Source organism: Artemia sp. Qi Xiang Cuo, chromosome 21 (assembly GCF_049724085.1).
Source record: "Artemia sp. Qi Xiang Cuo chromosome 21, ASM4972408v1, whole genome shotgun sequence".
Classification (NCBI taxonomy): domain Eukaryota; kingdom Metazoa; phylum Arthropoda; class Branchiopoda; order Anostraca; family Artemiidae; genus Artemia; species Artemia sp. Qi Xiang Cuo.
The window spans coordinates 43,547,283-43,571,920 of NC_142814.1; the positions used below are offsets into that span (position 1 = coordinate 43,547,283).

Genomic DNA, 24,638 nt, shown 5'->3' on the forward strand with positions numbered 1-24,638 from the left:
CGACTATTAAAAAGGGCACTAGCCCTTTCAATTCCCAATTGAATGAGCCCTTTTTGAGTTTCTACGACAACGCTTTCTATAAACACCTTATATGCCCCCAGGGCATACCTTACAACCCTTGCCCATAGGGCTGTGAGGGGGTTGTCATCCTCAAAGACCTAATTTCCAGAACTTTCAACTACGTTAAACAAAACAACTATCTCAAAATTTTGATTGGATATGTTTGGGGAAATGGTGGGCGTCAGAGGGGGGGGGGAGTAGTTGCCCTTCAATCACTTTCTACTGTTAAAAAGAGCATTAACTCTTTTAATTTCCTATAGAATGAGCCCTTTTGAAGTTTCTACGACAAAACTTTCTATAAAAGCCTTATATTCCCCCAGGGCATAACTTACAACCTTTGCCCTGTGAGTTGTTGGGGGGGGGAGGTTGTCATCCTCAAAGACCTAATTTCCATAACTTTCAATTACGTTGAACAAAATGAATATCTCAATATTTTGATTGGATGTGTCTTGGAAAATGGTGGGCTTGAGAGGGAGGTTAATTGCTCTTCAATCACTTTCGACTATTAAAAAGGGCTTTACCCGTTTTAATTTCAAATCGAATGAGCCCTTTTTGAAGTTTCTACGACAAATCTTTCGTTAAAAACCTCATGTGCCTCCAGGGCATAGCTTACAACCATTGCCCTGAGGGCTGTGTGTGTGTGTGTTGGGGGGGGGTCATCCACAAAGACATAATTTCCAGAACTTTCAACTACGTACAAAAAAATGGCTAACTCAAAATTTTGATCGTATATGTTTGGGGAACTGGTGGGTTTGAGAGGAAGATTAGTTGCCCTTCAATTACTTTCGACTATTAAAAAGGGTACTAGCCATTTCAATTTCCAATCGAATAAGTAATTTTTGAAGTTTGTACGACAACGCTTTCTATAAGAAACCTTAAATGTCCCCAGGGCATAACTTACAGCCCTTGCCCTGAGTGCTGTGGAAGTTTTTCATCCTTAAAGACCTAATTTCCAAAACTTTCAACTATGTTGAACAAAATGGCTATCTAAAAATTTTGATTGGATGTGTTTAGGGAAAAGGTGGGCGTGAAAGGAGGGTTAGTTTTCCTCCAATATCTTTCGACTATTAAAAAGGGTACTAGCCCTTTGAACTTCCAATCGAATGCACCCTTTCACAAGTTTCTACGACAAAGCCTTCAATGAAAACCTTATTTGTCCCCAAAGAATGACTTTTAATGCTTTCAACGAGGACTTATAAGGGTAGGGGTTGTCATTCTAAAAGACCTCATTTCCGGAACTTACAACTACGTTGAACAAAATGGCTATCTCAAAATTTCAATTGGACGTGTTTGGATAAATAATGGGCGTTAGAGGGGGCTTAGTTGCCCTCCAATCACTTTCGACAATTAAATATTGCAATAGCCCTTTGAATTTCCAATCTAATGAGCCCTTTTTCAAGTTTCTACGACTAAGTTTTCAATGAAAACCTTATAAGTCCCCAAGGCATAACTTATAACCTTTGCTCTGAAGACTGGGGAGGGGAGTGTCCTGCTCAAAGTTATAATTTCCAGAACTTTCTACTACGTTGAACAAAATGGCTATCTCAAAATTTCGATTGGATGTGTTTGGGGAAATGATGGGCGTGGAAGGGTTGTTAGATATCTTCCAATCACTTTTGACTGTTAAAAAGGGCACTAGCCATTTAAATTTCCAATCGAATGAGCCCTTTTTGAAGTTTCTACGACAACGCTTTCTATAAAACCTTATATGCCCTCAGGGTATAGCGTACAACCCTTGTCCTGAGGAATGTGGGGGGGGGGGGTTTCATCCTCAAAGACCTAAGTTCCAGAACTTTCAACTACGTTAAACAAAATGGCTATCTAGAAATTTTGATTGGATGTGTTGGGGGAATAGGTGGGTGTGAGAGGGGGATTAGTTGCTCTCCAATCACTTTCGACTATTAAAAAGGCCACTAGCTCTCTGAATTTCCATTCGACGAGCCTTTTTTGAAGTTTCTACGACAATGCTTTCTATAAAACCTTATATGCCCCCAGGGCATAACTTACAACCCTTGCCTTCAGAGCTATAGGGGAGTGTCCTTCTCAAAAACATAATTTCTATCCGGAAATCAAATACGCTGACCAAAATGGCTATCTCATAATTTTGATTGGATTTGTTTCAGGAAATGGTGGGCGTGGACAGGGTGTTATTCGCCTTCTAAACTCTTTTGACTATTAAAAAGGGCACAAGCCACTTTAATTTCCAATTGAATGAGCCCTTTTCCAAGTTTCTAGAACAACTTCTTCGATACAAAGTGTCCTGGTCTAAAGGGGAAAAAATAATACATTGTGCCAACATCGTTTTTATATGCCCCCAGGGCATAACTTAAAACCCTTAGCTGAGGGCTGTTGGGCAGTGTCCTTCTCAAAAATATAATCTCTATTTGGAAATAAACTACGCTGAACAAAATGGCTATCTCAAAATTTTGATTGGATGTGTTTGGGGAAATGGTGGGCGTGGAAGGGGTGTTAGTTTCCTTCCAATCACTTTCGACTATTAAAAAGGGGACTACCCGTTCCAATTTCCAATCGAATGAGCCCTTTTCGAAGTTTCTACGATAACTCCTTCGATACGAAGTGCCCTGGTATGGAAACCAAAAAAAAAAATACATTGTGCCAACATTTACTTAGGCAGAGCAATTGCGCTCGCTATGATTATCATATCAGCTTGAATACACAAAGTAACTTACCTTGAATCTGAATTTCTGTGAATACCCTGTCTGTTCTCGACTCGATGCCATCCTCTGTTACCATCCTAGAGAGAGCTGGGTCAAAAGAGTTTGGATCACCTTCAGTCTCAGTGTAGCCTAGAGATAAATGTGCTTCATAAATATTAATTAAGTCTTGAACATATATTGTTTACGAAAGTTGATTCCATTATGATAATGCTCTGAGATTAAATAAAGCTTGATAATATATGGAGATAAATTAACTTCGCTGTCTTTGGTTGATGGTGAAAGATATTGGATTATGAAAATAGATGAAGATATCAATAATAAACAAGTGGCGTCAATTCACGAGAATTCAGGATGGGGATGTATATTTCAGACTCTAAGGGGATGGCAAATTTGTAATTTTTATTTCTCAGCAAAACAGGTTTAAATAAACCTGTTTATTGAAAAAAAAGGTTTCAATAAACCTTATGTTGCAATGTACTTAGATACTTTGTAATGTGTTGAAGGAGTTAATTAATTCTTACAATGTGATTGACTATTGAAGGAAAGAGGAATGTTCAAAGACGTAGCAAAGATAAATCGGATAAAAACTATACTTTTGGAATAAATATAAACAGTTTGAGATTTTTGAGAAAAGGCAGACTAAGGGATCTGTACCCCAAAAGGGCATCATTTGGAGCAGTTTAGTTTTCATCCAACAGGGAATCATTTTACTGATATCTAGGGGGCAGGGAAAACACATAGTACGGACTAAAATAGATTGATATACAAAAGATTTATTATTCAAAAAGATATTCCATCAAGTTATTTAAGAAAGTGAAAATTAAGGAGAATGAGGGCTGACCCAAATTATCCAATTATGCAAACACTATAAGCAAATCAAAATTCAATTAAAATAGTTGTATGGCACAATGGTATTGCTGACTTCGGAAGCAGTAGGAATTCTATAGTTTATTTTCTTTAGTGTCACAAAACGTGAACTACTGTTCTATTAATTTTGTTTTGTGGGTTAAAAAGCAATGGAGTTTCAAATCAGAATGATAAAAGCCTTACGAGCACGGTTATTCACTCGGGTCATCAGCTAGCTAATTTCAGGACACAAAGGCATCGCAAGTCAGCTCCCTGCACAAATTTTAGAGCATGCTCCCTGTACAAATTTTAGAGTAATCTTAAATACTTCCTAGCGAAAGTGAACGTTTAGTCCGTATAACTTTAGTTCGAACGTTTAATTCCTAGGGGAGGGGATAAGGAGGTTTTAGAGATGATAAATAAATGGAGCGTGTCGTTTGTTTTCTCCTATATATGCTGCTGACATCTGTATTCATAGCGTAATGGTTTTAGTAAGTAATAATCAAACTAGTACCCAGTTTATATAGAGACATTATAATTTAGTATACTTTACTTTTATTGGATTACCATCTGGCTTTGTTTGACCTAGAGGTAAATTGTTTCTTCCTAATGTATTTGCTTACCAGAGAAAGCCAGGCTTCGGAACAAACGGTTGGGCCTAAAACCCCTTCAGTAGCATAAACCACCTTGGACTTAAAGCCCACAAAATTTTTTACCTCATTGGGTTTGATTTTTGAAAGGAAGAGGGAACAAATGATGAAAACCTTTTAGTTTATCTGGGTCTTTTATAAACCCAGATACACTGGGCTTATAAGTTACCAGATAATCTTGGGACCTATTGAGTATATGATTTTTATAGTTAAATCAGGCATAAATATGAGATTCCTTAGAGGCTTTCTATGACGCTCTTAAAGTCTGGGTAATTTACTGAGAAATATTTAGGCTCTAATGACACGAAAAGATTTTTTTTATCTTTGTTTTACAATTTCAGAGAAAGTGCGAAACGAGATCCGGACAAATATAAATAACTCTCCTGCGGGAAACACTTTGGTTTTGTGTTCCCTTTTTTTTCTCGTTTTGTCGTTCCTTCTATGAATTTTTCTTCTTTTTATCGTTTTAGTTCGTCAAGATATTTTCCATCGAAATTACTAAAAAATTGTGTAAGAAACATCAATTTTTTAAATCAATTTTCCAATTCCAAAGCCTTTAGGACTGAATAGGACTTTTTTATTTCTTTGATTTAAAATTTTATTTAAGAAGTACAGTAATTAATGTATTCTTAATATTAATATAATGTGAAGTTCTTAATTACCTCCAGATCCCTCTGTGACCCCACTGGGACTGACGTCTTCTGTTATTTTAGTAATGGTCATAAGTCCTTCACTTTCTATGGTTTGATCAAGAGTGTTTTCTTCTTCACTTTCACCATGCATATTCTCTTCATTAATTGAGCTGGTCTTCAAGTCCTTCACTAGCCCACTTGTAACAATGCCACCTTTTGTGCTGAAGCTCACTTCGATTTCGGTTGGAATTTCTTCTTGAGTGACAACACCAGCGTTTCCTGTTCCTTTTTCTTTATAGTAAGGATATTCTAAATCTTCAAAAGGGATCTTATTTCCATCTTTTTCTTGTTCAGGCTCCTCAATAATAAATTTGGTCATCAGATTGTTATCAGGCTCACTGGTGATGATGGTGTCCTTTGTGGTGGAACCTATTTCGACCATATTGGTAAGTGCTTTGTCAGATATAGCAGTTACAGCTCCTGAATCTAAATGATTACGGGAATGATCTTGTAAGCCTTCAAGAGCAGTCACATCTTCAATTTGTTCATTTGAATCCACCTTAATAATAAAGCTGGTTGTCTGGTTGTCAGCGGCTTCAATTGTAATGATGCTGTCTTTTGTTGGGTAGCTAATTTCGATGTCAGCGGGAATTAGCTCTTGAGAAGCAACAGTGACAGTTCCTGGATCTAAACGCATAAGAGATGGATCTTCTAACCTATTAAGAACCCTTGTATTTTCACCTTCTTCTTTTGCATTCTCCTCAATCATAATGCTGTTTGTCGGGTTTTCAACGGCTTCAGCAGTTATGAGGCTGGCTTTTGTAGTTGAGTTGATTTCGACTTCGGATGTTACTTCTTGAGTGGCACCAGTAACAGTTCTTGAATCGAACGACTCATAAGAAGGATGCTGTGGGTCTTCAACAATGGTTTTATTTTCACTTTGTTTGCTAGGATTCTCCATAGCAACAAGGCTTGTCATTAAGTAATCTACAGGCTTACTTGTAATGATGTTTCCATTTATGGTGTAGGCAACCTTGGTCGAAGGGTGAACTTCTTCTTGAGTGACAGTAGTCACGTTTTCTGAATCTAAAGACGTATAGAAAGTAGTTTCCAATTTGTTTATGCTCTCGATGTTGTCTTTCAAAAATGTTTCCGCTGGCATTTGTGTAGTAAAATAGCCAGACAATGTAGATTCACTTCGATTATATGGTCTTGTCCTATTCATCAGTGAAGTATTGCGGGTTGTAGCATAGATGTTTAGAGGAGGTGAAGGACGGAGAGTAAAGCAAATGAGCGAAATGAGGAAGTAGACGGCAAACATGATAAACTGCTTGTAGAACCTGAAAAAAGTGGGATTTATTAACTTTCCCTGCATTTACATTTACTATTAATGTGTGGTATTTATTAACATGTAGACTGCATTTACACGTGTTAATATACTATTGATAGCAACGGACCACCACCCAAAGCCACTTGAGACCATCACAGATGCTTAAGCTTCCCCTCTACCCTTGCAGTCCTCATAAAAACCTTTAGAATGGAATTAGTGCAATCCTCATAGCTGGAACGATGAAACGCATGAAACGGCTCGAGGAACGCAACAGTTATTTTGAGATGATAAATTATTGAAAAATCCACATTGATAAATCATTGGTTTTAATTTATGTCGTTACTTAGATAGTGGAAAGTAGGTTTAAAAATTGATATTGTATTTTAGTGAAACATAGAAATATTTTAACAAGACAGAAAAAATATCTAAAGTTAATTTACGGGATTTTATCGATGAGCTCCCAAATGTTTGTTGATGAGTTGAATATATGGTGTAGTTTTCATTTCAGATTTATTTTGTAGTTTTTGTCATAGTAGACAACTTTTTAGTTTCACTGTAGTTTACAAGGAGACACAAGAACACATAAAAAACAAAAGCTAAAAAAGAACAGCTTAGGCACCAAAGTATAGGAATTTATATGTTGTCAGTATAAGGCTCCAAAATTTACCTCCGATTTCAGCAGTTATTTACTTGTGATTTTCGGCATGTTTTTTTTAGCTTTATATTTTGCCTAGTTTTAACCTTTATTTATCTCTCAAGTCGTTTATTTATAGCTATTTGTAAACCTTATCCCGGTCATATATTACGTTATACACATATACACACAGCCATATCCCGGATTTTTTTTTTTTGGGGGGGGGGGAGGTGTTACAAAAGAATTTCTTCGGGGGGGGGGGTAGAAAAGAACTTTAAAACACACATCAAATTTGCTTATATTCATTTTTGTTACGTTTTTTACAAGTCAGGCAAACATTTCGGGGACAACAGCCCCCCCCCACACACACACAGGATACGGCCTTGGTCATACACGTTAAAAGTTGATAGGCATATGGCCTTATATTTTCAGAGGGAAAAAAGAAGCTAAATAGAATGGCCTACAGACTGTGTTTGAAGAGTCCGGGCTGTTTTTACTCAATATATTAACACAAACGTAGCAACTTCTTATTGGGCCTAATTTTAACCTTTGTATTTTTCTATTTTTAGGTCTTTTACTCATCACTATTATAGATTGTTCGGATTGTATATTAGGCTATACAAGTTATATATCCTTACATCTTGACAGGCTATACATAAAAGCTACAATGAGAGACTCAAGGACCGTATTTGAAGAATCTAATCTGTTTCTCATGCATTGTGTTAATATATTTTCAAGATATACCTCTAAAATTAAGCTCCATTTTCGCGTTTAATTATCTGTATTTTACAGCATGGGACCTATTGTTTAGTTGCTTATTTTGCCTATTTTTTTAACCTCTTATTTTCTGTTTTTCTTGGTCGTTTATTCCTCTCAATGTCTATACCTAGCAACTATCTGATCATACTTAGCCTTCACGAAAGTATTCCATTTTGCATGTAGCAAATCCACAAGTACGCCCTCCATTAAGTCTAGGTGTGCTTCTTTTTCCTGAAAAATAAATGTCACAGCAACTTTATTTGGTTTTAAGTAAAGATAACATCAAAACTAAAAAAAAATCCCTCCCCCCCCCTGGGCCCATATTTTGTCAATTCGTACTTGAAAACTGCTTTTTCAAATATGTATCGTTTCGTGGTTTCAAAATTAAGAATTTTTTAGGGTAGAACCTAACTTTCGTCAGTGTTGCCACGCTGAATTATACAATAAATAAGCAAAATCAATAAGTCAAGTTTGAGGATACTTTTCGTCCGCAAAAATTCCAACATTAACACTCAGCTGATTCCCAAGACAAATAAACCTTCAGAGCACCTTCTTAAAATGCTTAGTGCCACATGCTTTTAGCTTAGTTTTTTGGCTTTTATTGGCACCCAAAGCTATCAAAACTACATAATTGAATTTGAAGACCTTTTTCATTAAAAACTTACCTCCCAGATTTTCTTAATTTTTTAAGATATAATACAACGTTGTGTTTCCATTCAACGAATTTAGACAATAAGATTTCATTTTCACTGTACTTGGCACTTCAATCAAATTTATATTTCTCAAAAAAAGTTCCAATACAAAATAATTCTTGAAAAATTTTACCCAAATATATAGAACGGAAACTATTTTCTTTCAGTAACCTTGGGACACAAGAAAGGTTTCACATACGACCGTACACTTTATTTCACCGAGGTTTTTGTATTTTTAATTCAGTCTTATCGTTTTGAAATATTTTTAAATTCAAACAATTCTTTCCGAAATATTCTTCCAGATTGTAGAAATATTTTGTGTGCAGTAACACATCTGAATTTCTAAGACAACCTTGGATCTTCAATTCAATTTTATTATTTTCAAAGCTATTGAACCAAAATACCTTCGAAATAATTTAAGTAGATATAGGGATCAAAACAGTTTTCTTTTACTCAAGGCCGTACCCAGGGTATTTCTTCGTGGGGGGAGGTTTACTCAAATATTTTTTTCCGGTGGGGGGGGGGGGGGGGTGCACAAAAAACCTCAAAAAAAGCATAAAAATTTGTTTATATCTATTTTTGTTACGTTTTTACGAGTCAGACAAACATTTCGGGGGGGGGGTATCCGAACCCCCTTAACCCACCTGGGTACGGCCTTGCTTTTACTTATTAAAACAAGTAAGAAATACGTCGCATGAGAATACAGAAAAGTTGTCAGACATAAAAAGAGGTCAGTATTCCTCTGACGTTACAATGAATCTTTGATGCAATTTAATCATATGCTGCACAATAGCGCTGCCTAAGTAAAGAACGAAGTTGGCACAATATATTATTTATTTTTTGGTTTTTTGGTCTATTATGTTCTATTAGTATTGGTATTTGGTATTTATTTTTTGGTTTTTCGGTTTCTTGGTCTATTGGTAAATTATGTTTTGAAGAGGACACTCCCCCACAGCCCTTAAGACAAGGGTTGTAAGTTATGCCCTAGGGGCATATAAGGTTTTTATAGAAAGTGTTGTCGTAGAAACTTGAAAAAAGGCTTGTTTGATTGGAAATTCAAAGGGCTAGTTCCCTTTTTGATAGTCGAAAGTGATTGGAGGGTAACTAACCTCCCTCTCACGCCCGCCTTTTCCCCAATCACATACAAGAGATAGCCATTTTGTTCAGCGTAGTTGATATTTTTGGAAATTAGGTCTTTGAGGATGACCCCCCCCCCAAAGCCCTCAGGGCAAGGGTTTTAATTATGCATTGGGGGTATATAAGTTTTTTTCATAGAAAGCGTTGACGTAGGAACTGAAAAAAGGGTTCATTTGATTTGAAATACAAATGGCTAGTGCCCTTTTTAATAGTCATAAGTGATTTTGACTGATTTGACTGATTTTGACTGATTAATGATTTTGAATGAGGAAGGCAACTAACACCCCTTCCACTCTCATTATTTATCCAAACACATCAAATCAAAATTTTGAGATAGCATTTTTTCAAAGTAGTTGAAAGGTCCAGAAATAAAATCTAAGAGGATGACACTCCCCCCACAACTCTCAGGGTAAGGGTTGCAAGTTATGGCCGGGGGGCATATAAGGTTTTTATTGAAAGCTTTGTCGTAGAAACTTGAAAAAAGGCTCATTCGATTAAAAATTCAAAGGGCTAGTGCCCTTTTTAATAGTCGAAAGTGATTTGAGGGCAACTAATCCCTCTCTCACGCCCACCTTATCCCCAAACACATCCAATAAAAATTTTTAGATAGCCATTTTATTCAACGTAGTTATATAGTTTTAGAAATTAGATCTTTGAGGATGATAACCCCCTCAGAGCCCTCGGGGCAAGGGTTGTAAGTTATGCCCTGGGGGCATATAAGGTTTTTATAGATAGTGATGTTGTAGAAACATCAAAAAAGGCTAATTCTATTGGATATTAGAAGGGCTTGAGTCCTTTTTAATAGTCAAAAGTGATTGGAGTATAAATAACACACCTCTCAAACCCACCATTTCCCCAAACACGTCCAGTATAAAGTTTGAGAGAGCCATATTGTTTGACACTGTAAAAATTCTGGAAATTATGTTTTTTAGTATGACACTCCCCCGCAGCCCTCAGGGCAAGGGTTGTAAGTTATTCCTTGGGGGCACGTAAAGTTTTTATATAGAAAGCGTTGTCGTAGAAACTTCAAAAAGTAATCATTCGATTTGGATATTGAAGTGGCTAGTGACCTTTTAATAGTCGAAAGTGATTGGATGGCAAGTAACCACCCTCTCACGCCCACCATTTCCACAAAAACATACAATCAAAATTTTGAGACAGCCATTTTGTTCAACGTAGTTGAAAGGTAAGGAAATTATGTCTTTGAGGATGACCCCCCTCATAGCCCTAAGGTCAAGGGTTGTAAGCTATGCCCTGGGGTATATAAGGTTTTATAGAAAGTTTTGTCCTAGGAACTTCAAAAAGGGCTCATTCGATTGGAAATTGAAAGGGCTAACGCCATTTTTAATTGTCGGAAGTGATTGGAGGGCAACTAACCTCCCTCTCTAGCTCACCATTTCCCCAAACACATCCAATCAAGATTTTGAGATAGCAATTTTCTTCAACGTGGTTGAAAGTTCTGAAAATTACGTCTTTGAGGATGTCCCCCCCCCCCAGTCCTCAGGGCAAGGGTTGTAAGTTATGCCCTGGGGGCATATAAGGTTTTTATTGAAACTGTTGTCGTAGAAACTTCCAAAAGGGTTCATTCGATTGTAAATTGAAAGGGCTAGTGCCTTTTTAATAGTTGAAGGGGATTGGAAAGCAACTAACGCCCCTCTCACGCCCACCATTTCCCCAAAAACATCCAATCAACATTTTGAGATAGTCATTTTGCTTAACGTAGTTGAAAGTTCTGGATATTATGTCTTTGAGGATGACAACCCCCTCACAGCCCTCAGGGTAAGGGTTGTAATTTATGCTCTGGGGGCATATAAGGTGTTTATAGAAAGCGCTATCGTAAACACTCGAAAACGGTTCATTTAATTTGAAACTGAAAGGGCTAGTGCCCTTTTTAATAGTCAAAATTGATTGGAAGGCTTGACATTATAATCGATGTGGGTACAATGTATTATTATTTTTTCCTTTTTTTTAATTTAGACTAGGGTACTTCGTATCGAAGGAGCTCTCTTATGAACTTCGAAAGGGGCTCATTCGATTGAAAATAGAAAGGGTTAATTCCCTTTTGAATTGTCGAAAGTGATTGTAGGGCAACTATTTCCCCTCCCAACGCCCATCCTCCCATTTCCCCATTATGTTTAAGAACTAAATGTTGTCTTGAGATTAAACCAAAATGCTCTGTGTTAATACAAATTTCCAATAAGGCATCTCAACAGTATCCCAAGAACGACTGAGGGTATTACGTTCAAACTTTCGGGGCTACTTCTGCTCTTACAATTTAACCAAACCAAAATAGCATAAGTGTATCCAAGCTGTCAAAGAAAGTAAGCAGATTTTTTTGCGAATGGTATCAAGTTCTCTATTTCAGGTCAACTAGAGGAGGTATGAAACTAAATTAAACACTACTATTTGTGTCCGGATTTTTAAAATGGCGCATGTTAGTAGAATGGCCATAATAACTCGTGACGGGAGTCCTTATATAGGCATAGAATACTGACGGGAGTCCATATATGGGCATGGAATCCCTAGGGAGAAAGATTGCGTAATGGGGTCAATGACCTCTTAGAAGGGCCTTATTGACTCCGAACGGGGCACCATATATGGGCATAGATTCATTAGGGAGAACACGTGGTTAATGGGGTCAATGACCTCTTTTTCCAATGTGTCAACAACAACAACATCGACCTTGACATTCGCTGAGAGCGTGCACTTACAACAACAACAACATCGACCTTGGAACACCTGTGCTATCGACCTCAATTCACCTATCGTGAATCAATAATTCCCCTTAGAAACAACAAATTAATTCCCCTTTCTTGACAGATCAATCAACCAATGACATCATCTGTCAGACTTTAAAAATTTTCGCATAGAAACGATTCTCCAGGAATAGATCCAAGTCATTAATGTCTTTGCCTCGGAAACAACGCTTTTGGTCGAGACTCCAAAGGATATTAATAGCCAAAGGCCATGGAAACAATTCTCCAAGAAACATCTTAGCGATGAATTGTTTTAGCGCGGGAATCAGGTTTCTTATTAATTTGAAATGCATTAGCGCAGAGATGCCAAAAACAAAAGGAACACGCTGAATTACGTTTAGGGATTATTTGGGCGAAACTGTTTTAGACAGGTTATGGAACTATTTCGGCGAAACAGTTAGAGACATTTTAAAAGATGATTTTTGAAGAGATTTTAGAAGAGAATTTAATGGTGAAACTCTGTGGTCGTTATAATACACAAGTTTCATTTGAACAGTGTTGTGAGGTCCTCTAACCCAACCAAAGGGTTCCAATCCTCCTACCCCAACCCCGAAGGAAGCCCCCGGTCCTCAAAGGCCCCCCAAGCTCCCAAAGGGCCACCGGCGCCCCCCAAGGCCCACCCAGACCCCCAAAGGCCCTCCCCGGGCCCCCAAAGGCCCATCGGGCTCCCAAAGGACCAGCGGGGTCCCAAAGGCCCTCCACCGGTCCCCAAATGTCCCCCAGGCCCCCAACTGCCCCCCGGACCCCCAAAAGCCCTCCTGTGCCCCAAAGGCCCTCCCTGTGCCCCAAAGGCCCTCCCCCGGCCCCCAAAGGTCCCCCGGACCAGAGAAGCGCCGCCGGGATGCGCCGTGGGCCAGGAAAGCGCCGCAGGATGTGCCGCAGGGATGCGCCGCGGGTCAGGAAAGCGCCGCAGGGGATACGCCGCAGGGAGGCACTGCAGGAAAGCACCGCAGGATGCGCCGCAGGGATGCGCCGCAAAAAAAAGTAAACTAAAAAGTAAAAATTTCGAAATGTTATCCCCCAAACGCCCTCATCAGACCCCCAAAGGCCCTCCCCTGGTACCCAAAGGTCCACTGGGCTCCCAAAGGGCCAACCAGCCCCCAAGGGTCCCCCGGGCCCCCAAAGGTCCTCCTGCAGGCATTAAAGGTCCCCTGTGATTCCAACGGAACTCCCCTGGTTAAATAATGTCCCCGGCTCTCTACCAGCATTTTCAGGAGCACCCAGATCCTCCCAAGGGGTCCCTAACAGCACACAAAAACTTACACACACACAAAAACTTACACACACACACAAAAAAAAAACACACACCACGAAAACATACACACACTCAAACACGAAAATTAACAAACACGCACAAAAACATACACACACACACACACAAAGACTTACACACACACACACACAAAAACTTACACATGAACACGAAAAATTACATTCACACAAAAAATTACATCCACACAAAAACTTACACAAACACAAACACAAAACTAACACACACAAACAAACACACGAAAACACACACACACCCCAAAACACACACACACACAAAAACTTACACACACACAAAAACTTACACACACGCACAAAAACTTACACACACACACACAAAACTTACACACACACACACACAAAACTTACACACACACACACGAACACACACACACAGGCCAAAACTTACATACACAAAAACTACACACACACACACACACACACACACACACACACACACACGAAAACACACACACACACTAAAACTTACACACACAGAAACTTACACACACACACACACACACAAACTTATACACACACACACAAAAAAACTTACACACACAAAAACTACACACACACACACACACAAACTACACACTTACACACAAAGACTTACATCCACACACAAAAGCTTAGACACACAAAAACTTACACACACACACACAAAAACTTAGACCCACACGCATAAACTTACATGCACACAAAAGCTTACATGCACACAAACACACACACACAAAAACTTAAACACACGCACAAAAACATACACATACACACAAAAACTTACGCACACACACACACATGAAAACTTACACACACACGTCAAGACACACACACACACGCCAAAACTTACACACACACACAGAAAAACTTACACACACACACACACACAAACTTACACATGCACACGAAAACTTACATGCACACAAAAACTTACATGCACACAAGAACATACACACACACACACAAAACTTACACACACACACACACACACTAAAAAAGACACACAAAAGCCAAATAAAACACACAAAAACAAAAATACACACACACACACACACACACACAAAAACTTACACAAGAACACAAAAAAACTCACACACACACGCACAAAACTTGCACACACAGATACACACACACAAAACTTACACACACACACACGAGAACTTACACACACACGCCTAAAACTTACACACACAAAAACTTACACACACACACACACACAAAAACTTACACATGCACACGAAAACTTACATGCACACAAAAACTTACATGCACACAAAAACTTACACACACACACACAAAACTCACACACACAAACACACGAAAACTCACAAAACTGTGTTTAAGTTTTTGTGTGCATGTAAGTTTTCGTGTGCATGTGTAAGTTTTTGTGTGTGTGTGTGTGTGTGTATTTTTTTGTTTTTTTGTAAGTTTTTTTTTTTGTGTGTTTTTAATTTTTTTTTTGTTTTTGTAAGTTTTTTGTGAGTGTGTGTAATTTTTTTTGTGCATGTAAGTTTTTGTGTGCATGTAAGTTTTTGCGTGTGGGTGATAAGTTTTTGTGTGTGCATGATGTAAGTTTTTTGTGTGTCTAAGCTTTTTGTGTGTGTGGTGTAAAGTTTTTTGTGTGTGTGTATAAGTTTGTGTGTGTTTGTGTGTGTGTGTAAGTTTTTGTGTGTGTAAGTTTTTGTGTGTGTGTGTAAGTTTTCGTGTGTGTGTGTGGGAATTTTTTATGTGTGTGTAAGTTTTGGCGTGTGTGTGTAAGTTTTCGTGTGTGTGACGTGTTTTTAAGTTTTTGTGCTGTAATGTGTGGTGAGTTTTTTGTTGTGTTCATGTGTAAGTTTTGTGTGTGTGTGTTTGTGTGATTGTTGTTGTGTGATTGTAAGTTTTTGTAGTGTGTAAGTTTGTTGTGTGTGTGTGTGTGTAAGTTTGTGTGTGTGTGTGTGTGTGTTTTAGTTTTTTGTTTGTTTAAGTTTTGTCTTGTGTGTGTAAGTTTTAGTGTTTGTGTGTGTTTGAGTTTTGTGTGTATGTGTGTGTGTGTAAGTTTTTGTGCGTGTGTGTGTGAGTTTTTTTGTGTTCATGTGTTAGTTTTTGTGTGTGTTTTTGTTTTTTTTTGTTTAGTTTGTTGGTTGTTTTTTTTGGTTTCGTGTGTGTGTGAGTGTTCGTGTGTGTGTGTGTGTGTGTGTGTAAGTTTTGTGTGTGTGTGTGTGTGTAATTTTATGTTTTCATGTAATTTTTTTTGTGCATGTAATTTTTATTGTTAATGTGTCAGTTTTTGTGTGTGTGTGTGTGTGTGTGTAAGTTTGTGTGTGTGTGTAGTGTGTGTGTGTAAGTTTTGGCGTGTGTGTGTATGTTTTCGTGTGTGTGTGTGTGTTAGTTTTCGTGTGCTTGTGTTAGTTTTTGTGTGTGTTAGTTTTGGCGTGTGTGTGTAAGTTTTCGTGTGTGTGTGTGTGTAAGTTTTGTGTGTGTGTGTGTGTGTATGTTTTTGTGGGTGTGTGTGTGTGTTTTTTTGTGTTCTTGTGTTAGTTTGTGTGTGTGTGTGTGTGTGTGTGTGTGTGTGTAAGTTTTTGTGTGTGTGTAAGTTTTGGCGTGTGTGTTTGAGTTTTCGTGTGTTTGTGTGTGTTAGTTTTGTGTGTGTGTGTGTGTGTGTGTGTATTTGTTTTTTTTCTTTTTTTTTTTTTGTTTCTTGCTTTTGTTCGATTTCTTTAGTAAGTTTTTTTGTGTGTGTTTGTGTTTGTTCTAGTTTTTGTGTGTGTAATCTATTGATTATATCTGTAAGTTTTCGTGTGTGTGTGTGTAATTGATTTGTGTGTTTGTGTTTGTGTGCAAGTTTTTGTGAGTGTGTGTGTGAGTTTTTTTGTGTTCATGTGTAAGTTTTTTTGTGTGTGTGTGTGTGTGTGTGTGTGTGTAAGTTTTTGTGTGTGTTTTTGTTTGTGCGTTTTTGTGTTTTTTTTATTGTGTTTGTGTGTGTGTGTGTGAGTTTTTTGTGTGTGTGTGTGTGTGTGTGTTAGTTTTTGTGTGAATGTAAGTTTTTGTGTGCATGTAAGTTTTCGTGTGCGTGTGTCAGTTTGTGTTTGTGTGTGTTTTTTTTTTTGTTTGTGTGTTAGCTGTGGCGGGTGTGGGTTTGTGTTCATGTGTGTGTGTGTGTGTAAGTTTTTGTGTGTGTGTGTAAGTTTTTGTACATGTTTGTAAGTTTTTGTGTGTGTAATTTTTTGTGTGCATGTAAGTTTTTGTGTGCATGTAAGTTTTTGCCTGTGGGTCTAAGTTTTTGTGTGTGTGTGTGTAAGTTTTTGTGTGTCTAAGCTTTTGTGTGTGGATGTAAGTTTTTGTGTGTGTGTGTGTTAGTTTGTGTGTGTGTGTGTGTGTGTATGTTTTTGTGTGTGTTATTTTTTTGTGTGTGTGTGTGTTTAAGTTTGTGTGTGTGTGTGTGTGTGTGTAAGTTTTTGTGTGTCTAAGCTTTTGTGAGTGGATGTAAGTTTTTGTGTGTGTGTGTGTTAGTGTGTGTGTGTGTGTGTGTGTGTAAGTTTTTGTGTGTGTTAGTTTTTTGTGTGTGTGTGTGTATAAGTTTGTGTGTGTGTGTGTGTGTTTGTGCGTATGTTTTTGTGTTTTTTTGTTTTTGAGTTTGTGTGTTTGTTTTCGATTGTGTGTTTTTAAGTTTTGTGTGTGTGTGAGGGTGTGTGTGTGTAATTTTTTTTGTGTGTTAGTTTTGGCGTGTGTGTGTAGGTGTTAGTGTGTGTTTGTGTAAGTTTTTTGTGTGTTTGTTTGTGTGTTAGTTTTTGTGTGTGTGTGTAAGTTTTTGTGCGTGTGTTTGATTTTTTGTATGTGTGTGAGTTTTTGTGTGTGTGTTAGTTTTTGAGTGTGTGTGTGTGTTTTAGTGTGTGTGTGTGTGTGTGTAAGTTTTGTGTGTGTGTGTGTGTAAGTTTTTGTGTGCATGTAAGTTTTTGTGTGCTTGTAATTTTTCGTGTGCATGTGTAAGTTTGTGTGTGTGTGTGTGTGTGTTTGTTTTTGTGTGTGTGTGTGTGTAAGTTTTTGTGTGTGTGTGTAAGTTTTGGTGTGTGTGTGTGTAAGTTTTCGTGTGTGTGTGTAAGTTTTTGTGTGTGTTTGTAAGTTTTTGTGTGTGTGTAAGTTTTTGTGTGCATGTATGGGGACCGGGGGAGTGCCTTTGGGAACCCAGTGGACCTTTGGAGACCGGGGGAGGACCTTTGGGGGCCCGGGGGACCCTTGGGGGCCAGTTGGCCCTTTGGGAGCCCGGTGGGCCTTTGAGGACCAGGGAAGGGCCTTTGGGGGTCTGAGGAGGGCGTTTGGGGGATAACATTTCGAAATTTTTACTTTTTAGTTTACTTTTTTTTGCGGCGCATCCCTGCGGCGCATCTTGCGGTTCTTTCCTGCGGTGCCTCCCTGCGGCGCATCCCCTGCGGCACTTTCCTGACCCACGGCGCATCCCTGCGGCGCATCCTGCGGCGCTTTCCTAGCCCACGGCGCATCCCGGCGGCACTTCTCTGGTCCGGGGAACCTTTGGGGGCCGGGGGAGGGCTTTTGGGGCCCAGGGAGGGCCTTTGGGGCACAAGGAGGGCCTTTGGGGGTCCGGGGGGCAGTTGGGGGCCTGGGGGACATTTGGGGACCGGTGGAGGGCCTTTGGGACCCCGTTGGTCCTTTGGGAGCCCGATGGGCCTTTGGGGGTTCCGGGGATGGCCTTTGGGGGTCTAGGTGGGCCTTTGGGGGGCGCCGGTGGCCCTTTGGGAGCTTGGGGGGCCTTTGAGGACCGGGGGCTTCCTTCGGGGTTGAGTTAGGAGGATTGGAACCCATTGGTTGGGTTAGAGGACCTCACAACACTGTTCAAATGAAACTTGTGTATTATAACGACCACAGAGTTTCACCATTAAATTCTCTTCTAAAATCTCTTCAAAAATCATCTTTTAAAATGTCTCTAACTGTTTCGCAGAAATAGTTCCATAACCTGTCTAAAACAGTTTCGCCCAAATAATCCCTAAACGTAATTCAGCGTGTTCCTTTTGTTTTTGGCATCTCTGCACTAATGCATTTCAAATTAATAAGAAACCTGATTCCCGCGCTAAAACAATTCATCGCTAAGATGTTTCTTGGAGAATTGTTTCCATGGCCTTTGGCTATTAATATCGTTTGGAGTTCGACCAAAAGCGTTGTTTCCGAGGCCAAGACATTAATGACTTGGATCTATTCCTGGAGAATCGTTTCTATGCGAAAATTTTTAAAGTCTGACAGATGATGTCATTGGTTGATTGATCTGTCAAGAAAGGGGAATTAATTTGTTGTTTCTAAGGGGAATTATTGATTCACGATAGGTGAATTGAGGTCGACAGCACAGGTGTTCCAAGGTCGATGTTGTTGTTGTTGTAAGTGCACGCTCTCAGCGAATGTCAAGGTCGATGTTGTTGTTGTTGACACATTGGAAAAAGAGGTCATTGACCCCATTAACCACGTGTTCTCCCTAATGACTCTATGCCCATATATGGTGCCCCGTTCGGAGTCAATAAGGCCCTTCTAAGAGGTCATTGACCCCATTACGCAATCTTTCTCCCTAGGGACTCTATGCCCATATATGGACTCCCGTCAGTATTCTATGCCCATATAAGGACTCCCGTCACGAGTTATTATGGCCATTCTACTCATGTTGTTAAAGATTGCTGACAATTTTTCTCCAGCACACAAATAGTAGGCCAAACTATAAAGTCTTAAAAAAACAAAGAGATTTAAAGAATTATTTTCTTTTCCCCTGAAAAGACTGTGTCAATATAAAACGAACAATAATTAATTAAAAAAAACTTTTTCCATAAAATAAGTTTTTCAAAGAACAGTACAGGACTCCATTAAACCAAAAATGAGCAAAAATAAAATCAAATAATTTACCAAGCGTGAAACTAACACAAATCAGCATCGATAAATAAATGAAACCCAAAACGAACATAAATTACAATAAATAACCGAGTCAAACTCAAAACGAGCAGAAATTATTATGAGTAGGGCTCTAAACCCCTATGCCTTCCCAAGGCCAGAACATATTTTGCACTTTACTGAAAAAAAATACAAATGAATGTGCATTGTCAGTTTAATATACATATACTGATATTTAGTAATCAAAATGTTAATATTATTTGATTTATTAAAGTTGCAAAAGTAAAAACATTTATATATAAGCTTGAAAACTCTTACAAATATGTGATTTCACCAATTATTATTTCTTATTATTTTTCTATTGTTCTTATTATTTTTAGGACCCCTCTCCCTCTTAATACTTTTGATTTTCCCCAGAAATTTCTTGCTTATACAATGAAAAACATTCGTTTTGTTTTCCTTTTAAGAAAATTGGTTTTCTCTGTAAAAAAAATCCTTCGAATGTTCCTAATTTCCAAAAATCTTTAGCAAATCTTGATTTCTGTTGTCCAATCAAACGACACTTGTCCTCTCATAAAGTGAATAACACAACATATTCTGAATTCTATCTGTGGAAGTTGTTCGGTAAACATCTTATAAATACTGTCATAGAGTTTTTGTGTAAGGAAGGTCTACAAGCGTTCCCTCCACTCAAAGTCTGATATTTTGAGGTACATTCATCAAATTTTTCCATAAGTTCATGAAGTTTACCTCTTATTTAGACAACCTTCTTCTTCTTTTTTTTTAATTTTTTCAAAATAGACAGCACCTGAAAGATGAAATGCTTCCTTTACAGCTTCTGGTATGAAATCCCAAACCCTTGTATAAGGCACATGAATGGAACCAAAAAAGTATGACGGAGGTTGTCTTCTAGTCATCTATAAAAAGGAAGAAGTAGAACCAGCCTTTTGTCTCTGACACTGTATTCCGTTCAACTTTCTCTTAGCTTCCAAATTGGTCAAATGAACGGCAATAAGGATGTATAGAAAAACAGTCATATCTGTTCATGTCATATTAGACATGAATTTTATTTTTTATTTTTACATTTTTTATTTTCATAGTTTATGCTAAAATTGCTAAAAACCTTCCTTTGCTAAAACCTTTATGTTAAAACCATCCTCTTAAGCTACATTTTTGAAAAAATATCTGTTTACGTGCTGGTCTAACATACAAACCGTGTAATCTAATTTACTTCAGTCCTTTTCAAAAAAAAAAAAAAAAAAAAAAAAAAAAAAAAAAAAAATCTCCTATGACATTAAGTAACGACATTAAAACTAAAGATAACCAGAAATTATTCATACATGAGAGGCCTGCTCTTCCTTACCCCCCTGTTCTTATGGCAAATGAATTGGAATAAAAAAAATTTATAAAACACTATAAAACCACTATATATATATATATATATATATATATATATATATATATATATATATATATATATATATATATATATATATATATATATATATATATATATATATATATATATATATATATATATATATATATATATATATATATATATATATATATATATATGAACAAAGAACAAGGAGCTGATGGCCTCTGAGATAAACTGAAGACATGGAAAATGTGTGCATTATCAACGTAACGTGACTGTCTAACAAAAAACAGATCATTGCGACACATTTTAACAAGTTGAATGAATGCCCCAGAGTACTGTGGTAGGAAGAATGTGCGTTCGAGGATACATTATTCGTTTATTCACAGTGCTATACTTTGAACTTTATAACACCTTGCTTACAACAGCAAAGAAAATCATAAAATTTTGCATAATCAGCCCCTTACAAACGTTACAAAATGTTTGTAAACATAAAAAAAGTTGGCAAACTTGTAAACATTTGAAACGTTTTACAAAGCATCAAAGAATGATTTTCTGCTTATATTGTGATATATAAGACATTCGATCAAAACAACATTATTTTCTAGCTGTGTTTTGACATAGTTCGTTAAAAACACTTCAATTAGTACGAGGAAGACGAAAATTTCTCCGGGATCCAATTTTGTCTTATTCATATCTCTATAATTCCTTCATTATAAATAAACTCTTTAAGTACTAACAAGGATTAATGCAGTAGAAAATTGTTCATAACAAAGTTTCTGTTATTTATCCTGGAGAAAGAATGTACTCGTGAGGACTAGAGATGAAAAACAATTGTCCCAAGAGCATTGTCGAAAAGGATTGAAATGAGTTAAATTGTGCGATTATATGGCAGCCCAGCACCTACACGAGGATGCTTTTATTAAGCATATCCAAGAGTATGGGAGAACGTTGAAATGAAATGCGAACTGTGCAAAACCAGATTTAAGTTGCTTGGGCGTTGTAAAGTGTTGAAGCAACCTGCAACACTTCACTGATAAAGGTGCTTCACTGGTCAGCTTCACTAATGAAGGTGCTGCAGAAACAACACTTTCGTTATTCTTCGTGATCAATTAAATGATGTAGTTGCCAGCCCCTTGAAACTCCTAAAATTGTTTATCCTAAGAAGAAATTTTCTTGAGTAAAAATTATGACCTGTCCCTAAAAGAAGATCTCAAAATACCCTGTTTTGACGAAAACCCATTCTAATCCTTATTTCCCGATACCCGGTCAATCTTGTTACCTTCCAAAATATACCATACACATAAGCTACTGTTGTGTTAATTTGCACCAATATATAAGATATGAAAAGCAGCTCGGCTAGGTTGGCTAAAAAAAAGAGCAAAAAGAAATCAGGTTGGCTAAAGCAACACTGTCACGGCTAAAGATCATATCTGACATTTTTTGCTCTTTCGAGGTATTAGCCAAAATACCGTTCGGAGTTTACTAACAGCACTATAACATACTTTTTCAGAGATTGTTCGTATTAAAAATATACTGTAAATGTTATGTTTTTTTAAGTTGTAATTGTACATTCTGTAATTTTTTGGAAAAGTTTACTTTCAGAATTTTGAATGTACGTTGCATCTCTGGTGACTTTTGAGCTTTTTTGGCTCAACAAGGTTGTAATAAACTGAGTAGAAATTCTACAAAGAAGTTTAAGTGACTAGAGTTCCTGATGCAATCTAAATATGGTGCCTGAACGGAGGATTTTGCCACAAAAGACCATCGCCTAACAACTCAAAAATCCTTCAACTCTTAAGGCTTCTAGCATTGGCCTAAGCAAGGGAAAAAATGCTTATAAATTTCGCTGAAGAGCTTCCCTCTATCTTCACTAGTCGACGATGGGTAATTTTACAAAATAAGAAAAACTAAAGAATAAAAGATAACTTACTCCAAAAACAACAAGATTAAGAACTGAATCCGTTTGTATGCCTCCATGCTTTGGATGAATTGTGTCAATTTGAGGTAACTTATACGCAGCACACACTACACCACCTGTAATTAAAAATTGGCATAAAGTTTATGTTCAATGGTGGTTTTTATCCATTTTACTTCACATATTCCATGCAATGTCTTGGTACACCAAAATATCTCTTTAGTCTTAATTAAATTAATGAAACTTTATCCAAAAAGAATCTTTTCAAAGAAAAGTAAAGAGCTACATTAAACCAAAAATGAGAAGTCAAATAATTTTTTAAGCAAAAAACTACCATAAATCACAATAAATAAATAAATGAAACCAGTTTTTCAGTAAAGGGTAAATTAGACCCTGGCACCGGTCGATGTGGGAAGACTGGAGGCGGCGGGGCCAAAACACCGGAGCGATCAATGTTGACCGCAAACATTAATGTTTTCATTAGTCTTTCTCAAATCACAGCTTAAATTTACAACAGATTCGAGCCTATTCATGAGTTCAAATTTCACAAGTCATTGGCTGGAAACTGGTCTTCTTCGTTATTCATCAAGAGAAGTAGAAATCTGGTAGAAACGAAATGGTTGTGGCGTTTCAGAACCTTTACATAATAGTGGAAGTATCTATTAGCTATATATTCTTAACATTAATACTTATCAAAATTAGTAGTTTTTTTTCATCGAGCATTACTGCATACAAAACTTCAAATACCGTATCACAAAATTCGTCAGTTATCTGGATAAAGACTTAGAATATAAGTTTGAACTTAGAAACTTAATTTTTTCATAATGCCCTTTGCCCATGACTGTTTTGTCACCTTTAAAACAGTTGAAATGGGCGACTTTGATATTGATAAATAAAAAAAACAAGCTTTTTTAACTGAAAGTAAGGAACGACGTTAAAACTTAAAACGAACAGAAATTACTCCGTATATGAAGGGGGCTGTCCCCTCCTCAACGCCTCGCTCTTTACGCTAAAATTCTTTTATTGTTTAAGAAAATAGAGTTGTGAGAAAGTCAAACTTTATCGTAAAGAGCGAGGCGTTGAGGAGGGGACAGCCCCTTCATATACGGAATAATTTCTGTTCTTTTTTAAGTTTTGACGTCGTTCCTTACTTTCAGTTAAAAAAAACTTGTTTTTATTTTATTTAATTTTGAACGTTTTTGAATTCATGCAGGATTTGATTTTGGCTCACCGTAAATGAGTAATTACAACAAAATTTTTATATGAATTTTAATTTTATTTAGCTAAATAGCTTCTTCAAAAGTTCTTTGATTTTATTTACGAAGATTTTTATTAGTAATAAGTATATGTAAATTACGAATTAACTTACGAAACAATTTTCGATATTCATAAATTTTTAACACGTATATTAGGGGGTTCGTCCCCTTGTCAATACCCTGCTCTTTAAGCTAAGGTTCGAATTTTTTTCGAATTCTTTAAAAATGACTTCTTAATCACAATCAGTTTATCAGTTGAAATCAGTTGAAAAACTTTTTTTTTATTTAATTTCTGATCTTTTTCTTTAACAATGCTGGGAAATCCGGCGCTCCCTTCATAGCAATGTCCCTTCCCCCATGAAAACTTCCCTCATGGCCCACTGGGTTGATAAGATCACCCCTGGGAAAAAAAAAAAATAAAAAAAAAATAAACACGCAACCGTGATCTTTCTTCTGGCAAAAAATGCAAAATTCCACATTTTTGTAGATAAGAGCTTGAAACCTCTACAGTAGGGTTCTCTGATACGTTGAATATGATGGTGTTATTTTCATTAAGGTTCTATAATTTTTAGGGGGCCTTACCCCCTTTTTTCGAAAATCAGCCAAATTTTCTCAGGCACGTAACTTTTGATGGGTAGGACTAAACTTGATGAAATTTATATACCTGAATTCAGCGTTAAAATCTGATTCTTTTGATGGATCTATTGCTATCACAAACCCGTTTTATAGAGTTTCGGTTACCATTGAGCCGGGTCACTCCTTACTTACAGTTCGT

At 37.3% G+C, this 24,638-nt stretch overlaps 1 protein-coding gene across 1 annotated transcript in view; it reads right to left on the reverse strand.

Moving 5' to 3' along the window:
- LOC148939596 (uncharacterized) overlaps nucleotides 1-24,638 on the reverse strand; it is a 172,336-nt gene that overhangs the window by 75,449 nt on the left and 72,249 nt on the right. Inside the window, exons 4-7 of the mRNA XM_089106921.1 lie at nucleotides 22,623-22,726; nucleotides 7,738-7,820; nucleotides 4,897-6,206; nucleotides 2,751-2,867 (exon numbers count right to left, since the gene is read on the reverse strand). Of these exons, the coding sequence (XP_088963047.1) occupies nucleotides 2,751-2,867; nucleotides 4,897-6,206; nucleotides 7,738-7,820; nucleotides 22,623-22,726 (1,614 nt within the window). The remainder of the gene's footprint in view (nucleotides 1-2,750; nucleotides 2,868-4,896; nucleotides 6,207-7,737; nucleotides 7,821-22,622; nucleotides 22,727-24,638) is intronic.